This window comes from Numida meleagris, chromosome 5 (assembly GCF_002078875.1).
Source record: "Numida meleagris isolate 19003 breed g44 Domestic line chromosome 5, NumMel1.0, whole genome shotgun sequence".
Classification (NCBI taxonomy): domain Eukaryota; kingdom Metazoa; phylum Chordata; class Aves; order Galliformes; family Numididae; genus Numida; species Numida meleagris.
This window is the reverse complement of record NC_034413.1, coordinates 60212996-60230045: the sequence shown is the minus strand read 5'-3', so window position 1 is coordinate 60230045 and position 17050 is coordinate 60212996. Positions and strand designations below refer to the sequence as shown.

Sequence of the window (17050 nt, the reverse complement as noted above, 5' to 3'; positions counted from 1 at the left end):
AGTTGGACCAAAGGCCCCTTTCACATCTACTTCATGACAGTTCCCATCACTACATAAAGACTTTGAAGTGCCCTAACGTGCAGTAAAATGCGAGATAACCTACCAAACTGTCAATATTTCTTCGCTTCTAAAAGGAAATGCTAATGGCACTCAAAGAGCTCAAGATGTAATGTAAGATCTGATCCAGCAGGCTGGCTGATCTAACCATCCTTTCCTTTGCTATGAGGATGTGGAACAGCTAGTAATGACATGCTGAAGAGCAGAACTAGGCAAAAGTTTTTCACTGATAAAATGACTACAGGGAGAAAAGCCTTTTTATTCCTAATGAGATTTTCTCTTGGAAATGCCTTGTGTTTTCTGTGTGAAGTAAGAGAATTAACAATATCCTTGCTCTTCCACTTTAATTTCTTCTTTTTAACCTCTTTTTTAAACTTTTTTTTTAATCATTAGAAAAAAAAAAGGTGAACCAGAATGAAACACAGATGTTTTTAAAAAAACTGGACAATATTCAGCAGTTAATTTTCCATAGGGAAAAGATGAACACAATTCAGAGAAAGCAGGACCTTGCTCCAATTGACTACGTTAAACACCTGGCTTTTCTCTACCATTCCCAGCCCGCAGTGTAACACTGAGGAAGGCCCTATTGCAAGGAAAATTAAATGCGATGAGGCAAAGCCCAGTTCTGTGTTAAAACCCCAGCACTGGTAGCAGAGTTGTACAACTCCTACAGACTTCAAAGGAGCCAGACTGCCCCCTGAGATCATCAACCAATGATAAGAAGGGATGTGGTGTTTTATATCGTCAACCATGTACCACCCCAAAATCCACTCATGTCATTCTCATCAGCTGCTCTCCTGTTCTTTCAGTTTACCAATGACACGGGAAAATCTAACATATTTCTCAGTTAAGGAGCAGGGAGGTGATGTTCCTCATCTATTTACTGCTAAAAACTTATACCAGTGCTTTCCAACCTGTGGTTTGCAAAACGCTTGGGAATCACAAAGAACTCCTATAGGTGCTGTGAAAGACAGCAAAAAAACCCTGCAAGCCCCCTATCATTCAGGCTAAATTTGCTATACCATGCTTGATAGCCCCACCGAAAATTTCCAGGGAGGCCACAGACTGTAATAGCTCAAAAACCCCTCACTGACCCCCTGCTTCCTGATATCAGTAAAAATTACATAGAAGACAATCACAGAGTAATCACCGACTGCCACCCCATCCATCCAACACCCCCCAACACTAGCTAGTGCCGGAACGGGCATGATAGAATCATCTCTACTCTGCCAGCACCAAGGTAACCAAATCTCCCCAGGTCAGCAGCTCTAAGTACCTACTGCAACACCTCCCTCCTGCTGCCAGCAGCTCACTGCCACGCAAACGGAGACCTGTAGGCCTCATCTTTCATTCTCTTATCTCATGCAGCTATTCCTTATGCAGACACATTTCTGTATACAAATCCCATTATACTTGACCCTCGGTTCACCCTGTTTCCATTACAACGCTGTAGACTCAACCAGACTTGCTCCAGTGCCAACTTTGTGCTGTCATTCCCTGCGCAGAGTGGTAATAAAGAAATCACTGTTTTAAGCTGACAAAGAACAGATTTCTTACTAAGTAAACACTGATGTTTTGGTAGGGAAATTAAGTTATAAAATTGTGTCTACAAAGGGAGACCATACAGATGGAGTTTGTTAAGAGACAGCAATACAGTCAACAGTGGTTAATTCAATCGCCTGCTACTTATCAGATTTTTTTTAAAGGCTTATCCAGCTTTTGTAAATGCAAATGCAGAAAAACATTCAAAGAGTCATCACTGATCACTGTTTTAGCTCGAGAGCTATACACGCACGCTCATGGCTTTTTGAGGAGGAAGAGCCCGCTCTCGCGCATCCGCTGTGGCTATGTCAGGGTCCAGTAGACACGGCACGTACTAGCCAAGGAGGAGAGGACATGCAAGCACAGCACAGCTCATCGCCATGCCACCATGTGCCAGAGACCTCCATCCACACGTCATGGCCTCACTTCCCCCAGCCACTGCTCTCACAGGACTTTCATGTGCATGGTGCCCCACACCAATTTTATGATGTCCCATACCTTCCTTCAGGCCGGTCAAAAGCAGGGCATTAAGCTGAGCTGCGAGAAGACAGGAAATTCAGTGCCTCCAGTACTCAGCTGAACCTTGAATGAGCCCATCCCAACCTCAGATGTCATATTCCCAAAGGGCTCTCTTTGGGAAAAAGCATGATGTAAAGTCTCAGGTGAGCCAAAAAGCTGTTAACATTGTGTGCCCTTTAAATGATGGACTTAGTTGGTAAAATGAGATGTGCTTAGGTTGGAACTATGTAAATATAATAATTTTATTACCGTAAGGTAAAAATGATTTTTTTAAAAGAGCTATTGCTGAGTAATTAAGTCACCAAGTATAGGTCCTATTTAAAATTCAAGAGAAGGGCTATTAAACATAATCATATTTTAATGAAAACATTTGCAATGGCTTTAATAATTCAGCACAAAATTTAATTTAAACATTTATCTCCAGTTTAGGAAAAGGCAAACATAGGGCCATTGTACTGTGGTCTGGGAATGAGAAAACAGAATTGCTCAGGTGCAGTGGATGATTTAACCGACTTAGACATCAGTGACAAACCAACCAACCCTGATAATCAAAGCTATGCCAAAATCCTGGCAGCAAGGCTTTCCATGTGGTAGCAGCCTTTGAAAATCCCATTTGGCTTCTCTTAGCACCGTCAAGTATCTTGTGCAGCCCATGCTGCTTGCAGTGGGGTGTGAGCTCCTACTTGCATTCAAGAGGAAGCCAGCTGCTGATGGGAGCTGGATGTCTACACAGATGTCTACTGGACTGGATGTCTACGAGTTTACTTTGGACCTGCACTTTGTTTGGGGTTTTGTTTTTGTTGCATCTTCTACTTAATTTGCTAAAGTAAGCAAAGGACATCACACATGAAAGTAAAGCAGGTTTTTAAAATGCTTTATGATTTAATCTATAGCATTATTAGAAACCAAGGAAATTCAACTGTCCAGAACTGAACTTCTACTATTAACAATTCCCTTTATGTGCATCACATAATGGTCCAAGTTTTAAAGCTGCTCATAATTTAATGGCAAAATAATTACTCCTGCTCAGCACTCAGTACACATTTGATACTCATGAATGCTGTGAAGATTAATACAACCATTCACACCTGCTGTAACAGAGCTTCTAGCAAAAAAAAAAGGGTACAAGGAGGCACAGTTCATTTTCTAAGCTCAGCCATTGAGTATCCGAGGGACAGAGCAAGTGCAAGTAGAGTTGGTACGGACCTATGGGTGGGAGATCAAACACTAATTACAGAAGTGCCACTTCAAAGCTTTCGTTCTGCTGTTGAGTGAAGCAAGCTGAAAGTTTGACAAACCAAAATAGAAGAACAAAGGCAGTCCACCCTATTGTACCCCTAGATTTTTACTGGCATATTTTACAAGCACTTGCAACACTCCCAACAATGCCCTCTTTATCTTCTTCCCTCATCCTCTAAGAAGACCACCTAAAAGTCTCCGGTTTCACTTCGATCTCTAGCTCCACTGTGCTGAGATTTGCTCCCAGACTCTGCAAACTCTTTCACTTGAAATTCAGAAGCATTCAGAGGAGCACAGACCACAATGCATCATATGCAGAGAGGATATCAGTGTAGTTTTCACCCACTGAGGATGGTAACGGATGGAGGAGGGCACACTGAAACTGCACAGACACAAACACATGAACACACAAACCCTTACTGTGCTGGAAGTTCACAGATTGCAGTAATTTTGCTGGTGAATGTGCGAACCACAAAACTGCCCTGCTTGGGACAAAAGCCACCAATGAACACAGAGATAGTACGGCTGGGGTTGGGTTTAGGAAAGGCACAGCAATGAAATCAATCACAGCAACCAGAATCTGGATAAAGGCCAGTTTGGCAACGTAGTCAGAAACCAAATGAAGGGATAGGAAACCAATGAACCCAGTGCAAGTTTACTGGGAGGAAGCATGATCTGCTCTTCAGTGCAGGGCACCTCAAGGAATTTTCTGCCCTTACCTGTGCCATTTGTTCACTGACTTATCTTGGGGCAGGTCACACAACCAATACACTGCACCAGTTTGATGCACCTGAAGCAATGCAACCTCTGTATGCAAACGAAGCTCAAGTCTCTGCTCTGCTCAGCATCATTCTTATCAAAACCCATCGCATGCTTCAACGGAAATGCAAACCCTGCTCCGCAGATATCGAGCCTGGAGAAAGCAAGCTGATAGGATCCTGGACTCAAAGGGAAAGAAGCTACAGCTCCCAGTGCTCTCACCTCTCACCTTCCTCACATTTGGCAGAAGCTGCCTCTTAAAAAAAACAAACAAACAGTTATTTGAAGAGTTTCTTATTCTTGCGGTAACGCTCATCTCGGCACTGACAGGATTCAAACCAGACGCGGTTGTGGGAAATCTGGAGTCATACCAGGTTTAGCTCTCACATGCCAAGAGAGGTCAAGACCCAGCCAAGCCTTGAATAGATGACTTGCAAAGAAAATCCCAGGACACGGAGGAAGTGGTGTTGGTGGGAGAAGGCCTTTCCCTCTGACTCACCAGGCAATGCCACGTGATTGTGCTTCGGTGAGGAACATGAAGCGGCTGTCATTCTCGTTCACTACAGTCCCAAAGTTCAGTGTATTCATCCCCAATAGGGGTCTCATGGGACTCTCTTAGAAAGACACGGCTTGCAAAATACCTAAGCTGACTCCGTTCCGTGTTAGCCTCTTACATTCTGGTCATCTCCCCACTGCTGGCCCTGAGCGATGGATGGAACTTTCCTGACCTAACCTGACATTCGGTTTGGTTATCTGTGTGTACACGATTCCTTTCCCAAAGATGGCTGGAAATTCAGTTGGAATTTGGAAGTTTGTTTTTTTTTTATCAAGAGAATAAAGTGATCTGGGAGCTGTTGACATTGGTTTCACCATGATCAGCTCTCTGTTCAGAGACTTGTACAGGGAATAACAGACAAATAGGTAATAATTGTTCTTAAGCATTCAACTGTACTGAACAAAAGTCTGTTGATATCATGCTTTTCAGTGATTCCTGGCATTACCTCTTACACCGAAACACTTGGGCTGGAGAAATAGGAAAAAGGGGAAAAAGCTAGAAATAACTTCTGCATAATTTATCCTCTGGGAACTAACTTCAATATCCTTCTCTCTGGTCTGCAGATATTAGAATCCACCCCAGTCTGGGCCCTGCCGTATACCATGGAGCTGAAGTCTCTTTTCATTAAAGCTTAACTTCTACTTAGTCAAAATTATTTAGAGAAACATTATTGAAGTGAAGCCCTTCATGAGAATACGGACAAATAATGTTACTGTAACAGGTCTGAAGTCAGCTGCCAAGTCTATACTGTCACATGAAAAATCTCCAACATTAATTATTTTTCCAGCATGACTACACAAGAGTATTTAGTAAGGATTTCTATTTTACGGCATCTTCAGAAGAACACCTCTACCCAGGCCAGTGTGTGAACATGCATCTAAGCTCCTCCAAAGTCAACATTTAAGCATGCATTTCTAATTAAGCATATAGCCAGGTTTTTCCTGAACTGAGGGAGCCTTAAAACCAGTTCTGTAGCCTGGATCGCTTCCTGTATGCCCCTCTGCCTCATCAGCTCATCATTTCTTATCAAATCCCTCCTACAAAAATCTCTTTCTTTGCTATTCCCCAGCAGATTCATCTTCCTTTAATTTACTGATTTGATGACTGAATGATTTAATTCCTTCACTCCCTTATCTTTCTACATTCTGCTTTTTTGTTCGACAGTGCACAGTATTCTCTTGTAAAATACTGTGCTGCACATGAGCTGGGATAAAAGATAGTATATGAAATCAAATGTTTTATCTCAGAACTCAGACAAATAGTCACAAACAAGAATACACATGTAAGAGCATCGCTTTAACGGAGCTGTAAGCTTGAAGCTTTCCTATTGGTCATGCATTAACCACAATCTGGTTGTCCTTCCACTACCAGTGGTAATTTGGGATGTGTGGTTACCCTGTGGGATCTTAAGAGGCTTTCAGATGAAGCACTCAGCCAGCAGGTAACACGTCCTGTAGCTGGTCTGCAAATCAAAAGCCACCTAAGTAGCTCCAGAACCAAACTAGGAAAGCCTCTCATGAAGAAGCAAAAGGAGGAATGAGACAAATTCTTCTTCAGGATGCTTTTACAGGATCAAAAGGAAAATATTTCAAAGGCCCTAACAGGATTGAGGAACAGGTTTATTTTTCAGAGGGATTGAAACCAATAGAAAGCTCAATGCAACTGCACTTCAGTTACACATGCAGCCCTAGAATATTTTTTCAGTCATGCCCAAGTGCAACCAGGTGCTGTTATGAGTGCCTTGGATAGCGAGGGGGTTGGGGAGAGATAAAACGAGCTGAGGCAGAAAGAAATCCCTCCGCTCTGAGGGGGAGAAGGCTACTTTCCTGCTTCCCTGCCTCCCACCATGCTGCAAGGTGCTCCCCTCACCACCAGCTTAAAAAAATCATAAAGGGTCACATCTCCTTTGACTACTGACTACTGCTAGCAACTGTATCACAACCCAATTCCAAACAAGACAATAAAGTGAGCGTGGAGCAGGCAGTAAATTTGCTCTTAAAGCGGAGTCCGGCCTACTGATACCACGTAAACCTTGATCTTCTGTAAGCTTGGATATGTTCATGGTCCTACCACGGAGAAGAGACAGGCCAGAAAACATCCCTATCAGCACTACAGAAACGCAAGAACCATATAACTTGGTGGAGCACACTGGACTCCAAACATACATGTTAATATATTCATTCCAGTCATTTTCTTAATTTCTAGATACTTAACACCTCCATCGGGGATGGCTTGGCAGGTACAGAGTTTCAGTGGAGGCTGGGGAAGTTTGGCATTAACTGGAGTACGGCATGTTCGAAAAACCCACTATGCCTTTCACTTCTACCAGTTGATGAGCTGGCCCTAAATGTCACCATTATGTTGAAACTCACAATACCCACTTTAAAAATAACGTTGTTAGCCAGATCTAGTACAGTGGGACTTATGATCTTAAATCATACTGTCACTTCTAAAAACTGACCCAAGTAATGACCTAAACTTTAGCTCTGTTAGTTGTCTGTGTAACGTCAATGGTGAAACATTAAAGAATAGACGTGAAAATCCTCTGAGGTAGAAAATTGTGTAATATCACAAATTCTCAAAATGGTCTGGCACATGCAAGAAAAGCATACGTACGTGGTTCAGTGTCAAATTCAGGGATCTAGGAAGCCCGCTTAAACACACATGTTCCCACAGGAGCACTCTGAGATTTGTCAGAGTAACAGCACCTACCTCTGCCCTTTGATTTGTGCAGATGTGAGCGCACGGTGTTAGCTGCAGGCAGGGTATCCAGAGCCAGTGTTTTGCCAAATAGGGTCTTTTTTTTTTTTTTTTTTTTTTTGTTATTATTATTTTTTCTTCCTTTCCCCCCAGCCATCTGGGTGGTCCGAGAATCAGACCCGAAATACCTAGGATCCCTCGAACCACATGTTCTAATCCCAGCAGAGTTGACTCAGTCCTTCATCCTTCCAGGGTAAATTGACTTCGCTGCACTTTATTGCGTGGGGGGAACTTTTGGATGAGATTTTAAAATTTCCGCTCTGCATGTACATTACACACCCTGCATTTTTTCTTCCAATATCACAGGCCAGCATTCCTGCTATTTGTTTTTTCTCTCTCAGCACCTTGTGTTATTTGCTTCTCCTGGCCACTGGTAGCTGGGAACCCAGATTAACAGCACCTGGCAAGTGATGTGCTGCAGCCTTCATTTTGCAAACCAATGGGATAGATGGGTTTTGTCCTTTTTTTATCCACGCACTGGAAGGATTTCAGAGAAACAATGAAAATGAGAAGGCTGAGCAGGCTGATATTTGAGTATACGTTACAGGCTGCAGCCTGGCCAGTTCATTACCACGGGAGGAAGGATATGACAACATGCAGCAAGTATCTGGAGGGGGGTGTTACATGGGAAGGTGTGTTAGGAGCAGGAGGGTGACATTCAGGCGGAAAAGAAGGAGGGCAACCTGGGGAGATGAACTGCATGGAGAGCTCTGTAGACTGAGACAGGATTTGCTACGGAAGCTACAAGAGCAGAAACGGTGAGCCCTGTGCTGGACAGGAGCAGCACTGGGGCTAAAAAGTCTTCACTGCCTCCTGTCCTCATGACTGTAAGAAGCTGGTGAGAGAAGAAACACCATCTAGAGAGGGGATTTATTTAGGATTAAGAAAAAGGAACAGCCACGAGAGGCGGCGCTCCACATTTAGCTGAGAGAAAATCTGGGAAACAAATTTGTGACATTGGAGTTTGACAGGGTAGGAGACTGGAACTGAACATTTATCCATTTTCACAGGATGCTGAAAGCAAAGGAAAGTGGGCTATACCATTGAGATAGCTTCTGAAAGACCTTCGCTGCTTAGAAACCCTTTAAAAAGCAGTGGGAGAAGAGAGTTCAAATAAATTTTTCCTAAAGCACAAGCTTAGCAGCGGATAAGGTGGAAGCATGAAGTCACTTTTAATCTACTATAAAGTGAGGTAAGCAAAGGGATTATCACTTACGACTTGCTGACATGAAGCTCTGAGAATGACATTTAAAAGCAATGGTGGATTACAGAGTGACATCATATTAAACGAACACATGCCAAAGGTTTACATAAAAGACCTCAGAGACCAGGCTCTTGTTCTCAATAGTAAAACCTCCTAGCCATTTTTACACTTTTGGCAGTGATCAGGCTAAATTAGAGCTGCAGTTTTTCATTCAGTATGTTGTGGCGTCACAGCCCCAGCAGTTTGTGGCCCAGATCTTCTCTGAAGGCTAATGAGCGTGACTCCATCTGAGCTCACCGAGCCCCTCACTTCACTGTGATGATGCCAACATACAGCAACTGAAGATCCAATCCAAACGTTTATAAGCCTGATCTGCAGGACCTTGCATCTGACTGCATGGTTCAGTGACTCTGAAATTGTGCACTTTCAGGTCTCTCTAGACTTCAGGTCTGATTTTTTCAGAGTATTCTGACAGTTTTAATCAAATACACAGGATGAATCTATCTTTCAATTTTATGACAGCAAAGATGTGAAAATATCTCTTAGAATGAAGAACACTTGGAAATTTATCCAGATTGAAAAACCTACAGAAGCATTCAGGCCTGGATGACCATTTCAGATTACGTTTGTCCCTTTTTTGGAAGACCAGATATCAGCCTGTCATCCTACTGAAGTCAGAAGATGTGAAGTGTGCACCTTCTCAGTTTCTGCAGAGATAGGCAGCACTGTGTACTTCTTTCCTGATGCCTGAAAACACGCCACAAGCCCCTTCTGAACTGAGTCGCAGTTAGTTAGCCTTCACTTCTAAGTTCTCAAAAATTAGGGAGGAAGCACAGACAGAATTATTTTTTTTCTCCAGTCCCCCAGAAAGAAGAGCAGTAGTCCACAATTTCGTCTGTGGTCTGCTGGAGGTGGATCAAGTGACCAGTGAACGTTAGACCTCGTAGTTTTACAGCGAGAGCAGTATTGATAGTTCCCCAAAGCACCTCCTGTAGGTTACCAAAGAGCCACCTAAAAGCAACACACTCCTGCTAATTACAGAGCGGGGAGAGGTCTGAACCAGCCTTGTGGAGGGGACCAGCCTCTGCAAACTAGCGCGTACTCGCACATTCTTATTTTCCTAAGTAAATAAAAGAAGCATGTGGGAAAGAAGGGGACAGAGTAAATTGGATGTGGGAGCCCCCAAACCTGTTTCCCAAATGAACGATGTGTCTATTTGGTGAAAGTCGTAAAAATTTGCAAAACACATAAGAAGGCCTCTCTAAGCAGCTGTTTGCTTTGACTCCGGAGGGAGCTCACTGTATCTCCAAAGCAGCACAGTACCATCAATCAAGACCTGCCAAAGATTTTCTCCGCTGGTAGCAAAGTAAATATGAAAACACACATGTTTTATTGGTGCGTACGTTCTGCGGTGCAGCCCAGCGGCGTCTTTTGCTGCAGGAATGAAAGTCACCTGGTCCCATCCCAAACAGCCTGGTGGGATCAAAGCTGGAGCCTCATGAGAGACCATCCTACAAAGATAACCGCACAGCGGTAACGCACAGGGCCGGCGCCCCTCTGCCCATGGTGGGGGGACAAACGAGAGCCCTGGCAGAAAACAGGGAGCACTGGTGGGAAAGCCCCCATCGGTTGGGCTGGAGCGCGGTCAGCGCCACTCGGAAAATTTCACTGCCAAGCTCTAACACCCCTCCACGGAGCGCGTCTGAAGAGAGATTTTTCAAAAGATTTCTATCCAGCAGAACTGAGGAGGGTTTGTGTTTTGTTGCTGTATTTTTTTTTTTAATAGGAACAGCAAAAGACACATCTGTGACAGTAGCAAATTCCAACTCTAAAGCAAGAGGCACTGGTATTTCTCAGAACACCGTTACAGAATGACGATGATTATTTTTTGTATGGCTAAACAACATACTTTCCCTTAACCCCACTTGGCCTCCCTTGGCTGAATCTCACAAAAACAAAGGAAAGAGAAAATCAGCCTGAAACATACCCAAAATGGAAAACCATGGATCAAGGTTCAATCTGACATTTGAGCCATAGCCTTTTTGATCAAGTCACCTTGCCCGCCTGTGAATGACCCACCTAAGCTGCTCAGGCACACTGGGAGCCAATCCTGAAAAGGTGTTCTGCAATTTTTAACATGGCAAAAGGAAAACAAACTTCAACAGGGAGGAGTAACAAGATCAGATAAGGGAAAACTGTGTAGGCTGAATATCAGAGAAAATCTGTAATATATTAAGATCTCAGGGAAATGGAGGAAGATCCGTGATTAATCCAGATAAACACCCTAGCAAAGGGAAATTAAGGGCAACTCCACATTCTCATGGTGATGGAACATGCTTTGTCTTTAGGTCTTTGGGAGGATTCACTCTTCTCATAAGCCACAGAATTTGTCTCATGATTATGAGCTCAGATTGTTTTTTTATTTTCTAAAATTATTCCTAAATGTGGACAAAAGAACAACAACAATATTTTGTTAATAAATAATGTCAGAACTGCAACCTGAAACATCACCGGGATGTCAGCAGAAAAACAAGGCTGCTTTTGTTTGTTGCACTGCATAATGCCTGATGGGTTTTAACCACAGTTTAGGAACTACTGTTAAAAAGCTTCTTGCTGAGTCAAGCCTAGGCACGCTGTTTACAAGGGTTAGCCCTGAAGGCTCTTGCATTGGCAGGGACTTTTAAGCTGAGCTAAGAGGTTTTTTGTTAATTTTGTTGTAGTTTGGGAAAAAAAAACAGTTGAGAGTGGCTAAGCACACCTAAAGTGGGGAGTGGAAGGGAGCTATCAGCGCTCACCTGCCATCCCCGCCAGCAGCTTCACTCTGCAGTTAAAGGCTTGATCTTGCAAAGCTGGCTCCAAGAGTCCCCTTGGTTTGCAGATGAAGGAGATTTTGCAGAGACGGGGCTCCGGCGGAGTCAGTTTTCATGAGGAAGGTCACTAAAACACAAACTATCTCTCTCACTAAAAGGGAACCTGTTTTAACACATGAAGTGAATTTGGTTCGGCTTTGAAACGCTGAGGACTTCCATTCAGGTGACACTGATCTATGCTCTGCCTACAGCTAACAGTACAGAGTGAAATTCTGACAAATCAATAAAAGCTGCATGCAGGAGACACATCCAGCACCCACCATTACCCATCCACGGAGCACGGCTGTGCAAGTTAAGCACTATTGCAATGATATACGAAAGAGGTCAGAATCTGCAAGCATATTTCTGCCATTTCTTAGCTTTTGAGTGTTGTATTTTGTGACCTCAACATCAAACAAATGCCATTTTGGAGAAATGGTGCCTCATACAATTTACATGGACCAGTACACTTTCCTTCCTTCATTCTGCTCTAACTCTGCGGTCCTGGAAGAGATTTCCTCCCACACTAGGTTTTACTCCATTCTGCATTACACGTTTTTGCAGTGTTCTCTGGGCTACAGTCCTGCCTCTCCTTGCACCCTCTGTACAATCATGAGCCCACAACATCAAAATCCAAGCTGATGACTTAACTCCACAGTATCTCTGTTGGTTGGCACTGCAGAGCTCAAGGATCAACTGAATGAAATATTTCACTTTTCCAAACTAGCCAAGAAAGCATCATGATTCTGACAAATTTTTCTTAATGCCAAAGAAGAGATCGCTTCAAAAAATGAAAAAGAGGTGTATCACCAAATAAGTAAAAATAGCAGAGGTTGTGTAGAAAAGTGAAGTGTCCTATTGACTGGAGAAATACTATTTTATCCAGATAAAGTTCTTCAGGGTACTATCAACATGACCAGCAAAGGCATAGATAATGCTCAGTGGGGAAGATTCAAGCTCTGAAAACTATTTGCCATGCTGCTTAACAAGAAATTGACTGAGACAGAGCAACAACAGTGAGCAGAAATGCAGAACATCTTTCAGGCCCATCTTTGCACGTGGATCTTTTATTGTTTGAGTTTTACATATTCCCATCCATACTCTCAAGAAAAGGGCCCCAAAGCTTGTCCTGCTCAGGAGTGCCTTGCAGATGAGTTCCCCCCAGTTAGGGTAAAACAACTTATGTTCTCATTAGGCCAAAAGCAAACAGTGATGCAGGGGAACGCAGCCATGTCACATCAAGCAGTCAGGAAACAAACCTTTGACATAACGCAGCAGGCAAGTAATAACACCCCATAGTTAGCAACAAATGAGACTACACTTAATTTGCTGTGCGATGTTCATGTAATTAGATAAATTTGGTACCAGCAAGACAGCAGACAGCTAGAATATGGGCTTGATGAATTGGGGGCTCTCTGTCAAGCACTGATCACATTAATCTTGAAGCCAAAACTCACTGACACAAATTGTCTTCCAAACATTTACCACAATTTTCTAGAGTAAAAATATGCATCATTCTCCATCATTGCTTAATTTAAAGAGAAGAATGAGTTTCTGCACCACCAGGATGGGGTACAAATTTACAGAAGTGCATCTGTACCCACAGCGCCTGTCCAGCCTATCCAGGCAGGGGCACAAAATTGCTAACCGTGCCCTAGCCCAGCTCCATTACCACTCTGAGTGATTTCACACTGGATATCCTCCATTGAGGAGGGTGAGTACTATTTTGTGGTATCTGGAACAGAAACTGGAGGAGAGAAGGGGAAGACGAGAAGTAGAACAAAATCTAAAGAAGGAAAGGGTAGGAGATGAGGCTGAGATGTTTGCAGATAAAACTGAAAGAGGAAAAATGGACAAGAGACTAACTCCACAGCTGGTGAAGATTTTCCCAGTGTGGCTATGCACTTGGGAAAGAAAGCCAGACCAAAGTTGCATTCTCTTGATCCTAAAGCGCAGGCTTTGCTTTAGCTGTAGGAAAGCCCTCTCTAATTGATAGCAGAATAAGGCCCAGGGCAGGACTGACAGACGTATGCACTTGCACACTCACAAAAGCTGCATTTGATATTTCAGTCTAGGTTGTTTTCAACAAACCTGCTACCTTCTGTAGCTCCAGAAATGCCACTGAAGACTGCACAAAAATACATGGCCAAGAAATGGTCGGCTGCTCTGCTTTGATGCTTCACCGTTCACACAGGCACTCTTCAGCACAATGTCCAAGTAATAAGGTTCATCTTATCTGAAGTTTCCAAGAAAGCTACATTTCCTCTTCTAAGGCCAACAACCAAGTTTTCCCTTCAGTACCTCAGAATTCTTTTTTGTGAAAGCTGCTGCTGGGAAGGTGAAGGATCCTGAATAAGGACAGTAGGTATATACCAACAGCTCTTCCCAAATCCTAAGCAGGGCACTCGTGGTCTCCTGACAGACAAACTCAGCCACCGCTAAGACAGCAGAGTACTAACACTGGTGCAGGTGAGCTGAACACCTGACCTGCAAGGGGATATAATTCAGAGGGCAGCTGGCAAATTCTGGGTTGCATTCTGGAGAAAAACCTGCTCCATGACCCCACCGAAATCACCGCTGTGGTGCCCCAGGAAGGATGCAGCACCAGGACTGAAGGGGAGCATGCTCTCTGCATGGTTCCCAAAGTGTCATCCTGGGGAGAAGACAGACCTAGCCATGCTCTGCAGCAGCACTGACTTTATCCAGCTTTTTGGGGTGTGTGAGTAACCCATGCCAAACATCTGAGCATCTGCTGTCCTCTCTCCTAAATGCAGTTTTGAAGATGACCCTTTCAGAAGTCAGTGTGTGCTATCTTAGCCATAGAGCTAGCTTATTATTTGTCTCCTAATACATTTTTTAATCAATCTGTGTTCTTTTTTCTGCAATTTCTGCATGTACACACAGGCAAGCTCAGAACTGCTTCATTAATCTCCCCAGACCCCCCGGTTTTGCCTTATGACATTAGTGACCCATTCTGTTTTTTTCCCCTTTGCACACAGCATGGAAAGAGCTTCTCTGCCCCTTTAAACATTGAGTCAAGCTGACTGCCAGCCAAAAAGATGACTTGTCTCCTGCTAGCATCCAGGGGAATGCCCCATCGCTTTTTCCTGCAGCGTTTTGGAAGTGGAATAAAGCCCCTGCAACTGTGGGACTCCACAGATCTCATGGCTGCTGCTGTCTCCTTTCTTGCCTCCCAGAGGCTGCTCCCCCACTCATACCCACCCAGAAAAAGCATGGCTCTGCAAACAGCCCTGCAAAGCCGCAGAGCAGAGAATCACACAGTCCTAGGGGTTGGAAGGGACCTCTGGAGGTCATCTAATCTCTGGGGACAACAGAGGGAACGAATGAGAGTTTTTAAGTGATGAGACCTGCTTCGCTTTCCCTTCCCACAAATTGTTTCTAGCCCTTGTGGGTTCTCCTATGCTGAATGCTCTGGGACCTGCCCACAGGTTGCCATCACAGGGTGAGGGATTTCTGGGAGCCGTGAGACCGCCAACCCATCAGGCTGTCCCTCACTTCCCATGGGGATGGCGTGTTTCAGGGATGAGGAGAAAACCCACTGGCCGCATGGCCACCACAGCCTCCCACTCACTTCCCCGCTGGCTCCTTTCCTGCCTGCTCAAAATTCATAGGAGGTGAACCCAAATCTCTCTATAAATGTGCCCTCACCACTCTCCAAGGACTGCTGGGTTGCCATGTCTAGGAGACTAGGAGACATAGACTAGGAGACCAGTGCGATTCTGCCAGCCTGGGCACAGCCTCTGGCCAGCACTTGTGGGATCTCATGAGGAGGTCCCCATCAAAACCCACGATCCTACCCCTTTACACCGCATGCAGACACCTGCATCACTCAGACTGTCTGTACTAAAGCCCCATGAAATAGAACTGACTTATGGCACGCCTGGCAGCTTTTTAGCCTTTCCTGAAACAGTACAGAGGGAGCAGTGCTTGGGTTTCACTAAGACAGTGTCAGAAGGGCACACTTTGACATGAGAAACATCACGGGTGCAAAACCACACGCCAGCCCCATCTCCAGGACTCCCATCCCGGAGCTACACAGCACTTCCTTAGGGTTAACGGAACTGTATGACCAGGAGGGCACTGAGTGCCCTGTGCTTCAGGAATGGGATTTGATACAGGGTGGGCAGACGGGGCTGTAGCAAGACTCAGGAGCGGAGGTGCGAGACTTACCCATGGATAGCGTGGATAGAGTGAGGCTCGTAATGGTATCGTCCTTCCTGGTGGCGCATGTCAATGGGCAAAGGAGCGTGGAAGGCCGGAAAAATGTGCTGCGGCACTGTGGAGGGGAATAGAAGAAGAAGAAGAAAAAAGGGACTTCAAAAACTTTTCCTTTCCTTTTAAAACAATTTCAAAGGCACTAAATCTCCATGAATTTCAGAGCAAGAGCAGTGCAAGACAAGGGGTCTTCATGATATCAGCGCTATCATACACCAGAGAAGTGGAATGAATAAATAATCAAAGTCATGCGGAGAAATCCTACATCTTCGACATAAAAGATCTCCAACAGGGTTTTTGACAAAGACAAGCAGCTAAGCGCTCTTTGAACTCGAGGAGATTATAGGAAGCACCAAGGAAAACTAGACTTGCAGTGCAAATCAGACTCAACGGAGCCTGGCGGGACCCGGACCCACGCTGTCCCCCACGCCCGCAGTGGCAGCGAGCACCTCTGCTGAAGATCTGGAAACATTTACCTAAAAACCAACAGCGAGAGCAGCGCTAATGCAAACCATGAAGGCATTCAGAAGTGGCTCAGAAATGCCTACTGCCAGCTTCTGAGAGAGGAGCCCAAATTGCTCGCGCTTGTAATCACTTGAGGCCCTATTTTTTATTCATTTGAGAAGCTTGTTTCATCTTTGATGGAAAGATAAAGTGGTCTCAAAAGGCAGAGAACACCTACATTGACTTATTAAATCTACAGGTTTTAATATTTATTATTGACCCCAAAAGTTAACGGTGAGAATATTTGAGCGAGTCGAGCGGATGGAAAATTCATCGGGTTATTTCTCCCACCACCCCCAACTACGCTGGGCCTTTTCTGTAAAAATTACTGAAGCCAAAGAAACACCATTAACAGAGGCTCAGCCTCCGTTGGTATTGAACCATGACTTGCCTCTGTGACAGGTAGCATCTCTCTGCAGAGCACCATCCGAAAGCCAAGCGCCAAAGCTTGGGCCGAGTCTCTTGCTGATGCTGAGCAAACTCCAGCAGCGCCCAGCGCTTTTTCTATCAGCCTTCAAATTCAGCCTTTCACCCCTGTGAGTCCAGCTGCCGTGGAGCTACACTGACCCCATCCAGCGAGGCTGCGCTCCTCTTGCACTCAGCCTGGGAGAGCTCCCCACGCACGTCCTTCCCCGCGTGTCAGCCCCCAGCTCTGCAGCTCCTGCCCCCATCGCAGCGCTCAGTCCCCGAGCACACGCGGCACAGGCGCGGCAGTGGGAGAGGTGAGAGCCTGCACACAAACAAGCCGCCTGCCAACAGTGCTGAAAGGCGTTAGGCTAAGGCAGTCGGGCTGGAAAGTATTTAAGGCTCCGCAGCAGCCTCACG

The 17050-nt window shown here is 44.8% G+C and overlaps 1 protein-coding gene across 8 annotated transcripts in view; it reads right to left on the bottom strand.

Moving 5' to 3' along the window:
* GLI2 (GLI family zinc finger 2) overlaps positions 1–17050 on the bottom strand; it is a 185973-nt gene that overhangs the window by 49245 nt on the left and 119678 nt on the right. For all 8 annotated transcript variants that reach the window (XM_021398987.1, XM_021398991.1, XM_021398985.1 and 5 more), the window contains one exon: positions 15677–15782. In XM_021398987.1, the coding sequence (XP_021254662.1) occupies positions 15677–15782 (106 nt within the window). The remainder of the gene's footprint in view (positions 1–15676; positions 15783–17050) is intronic.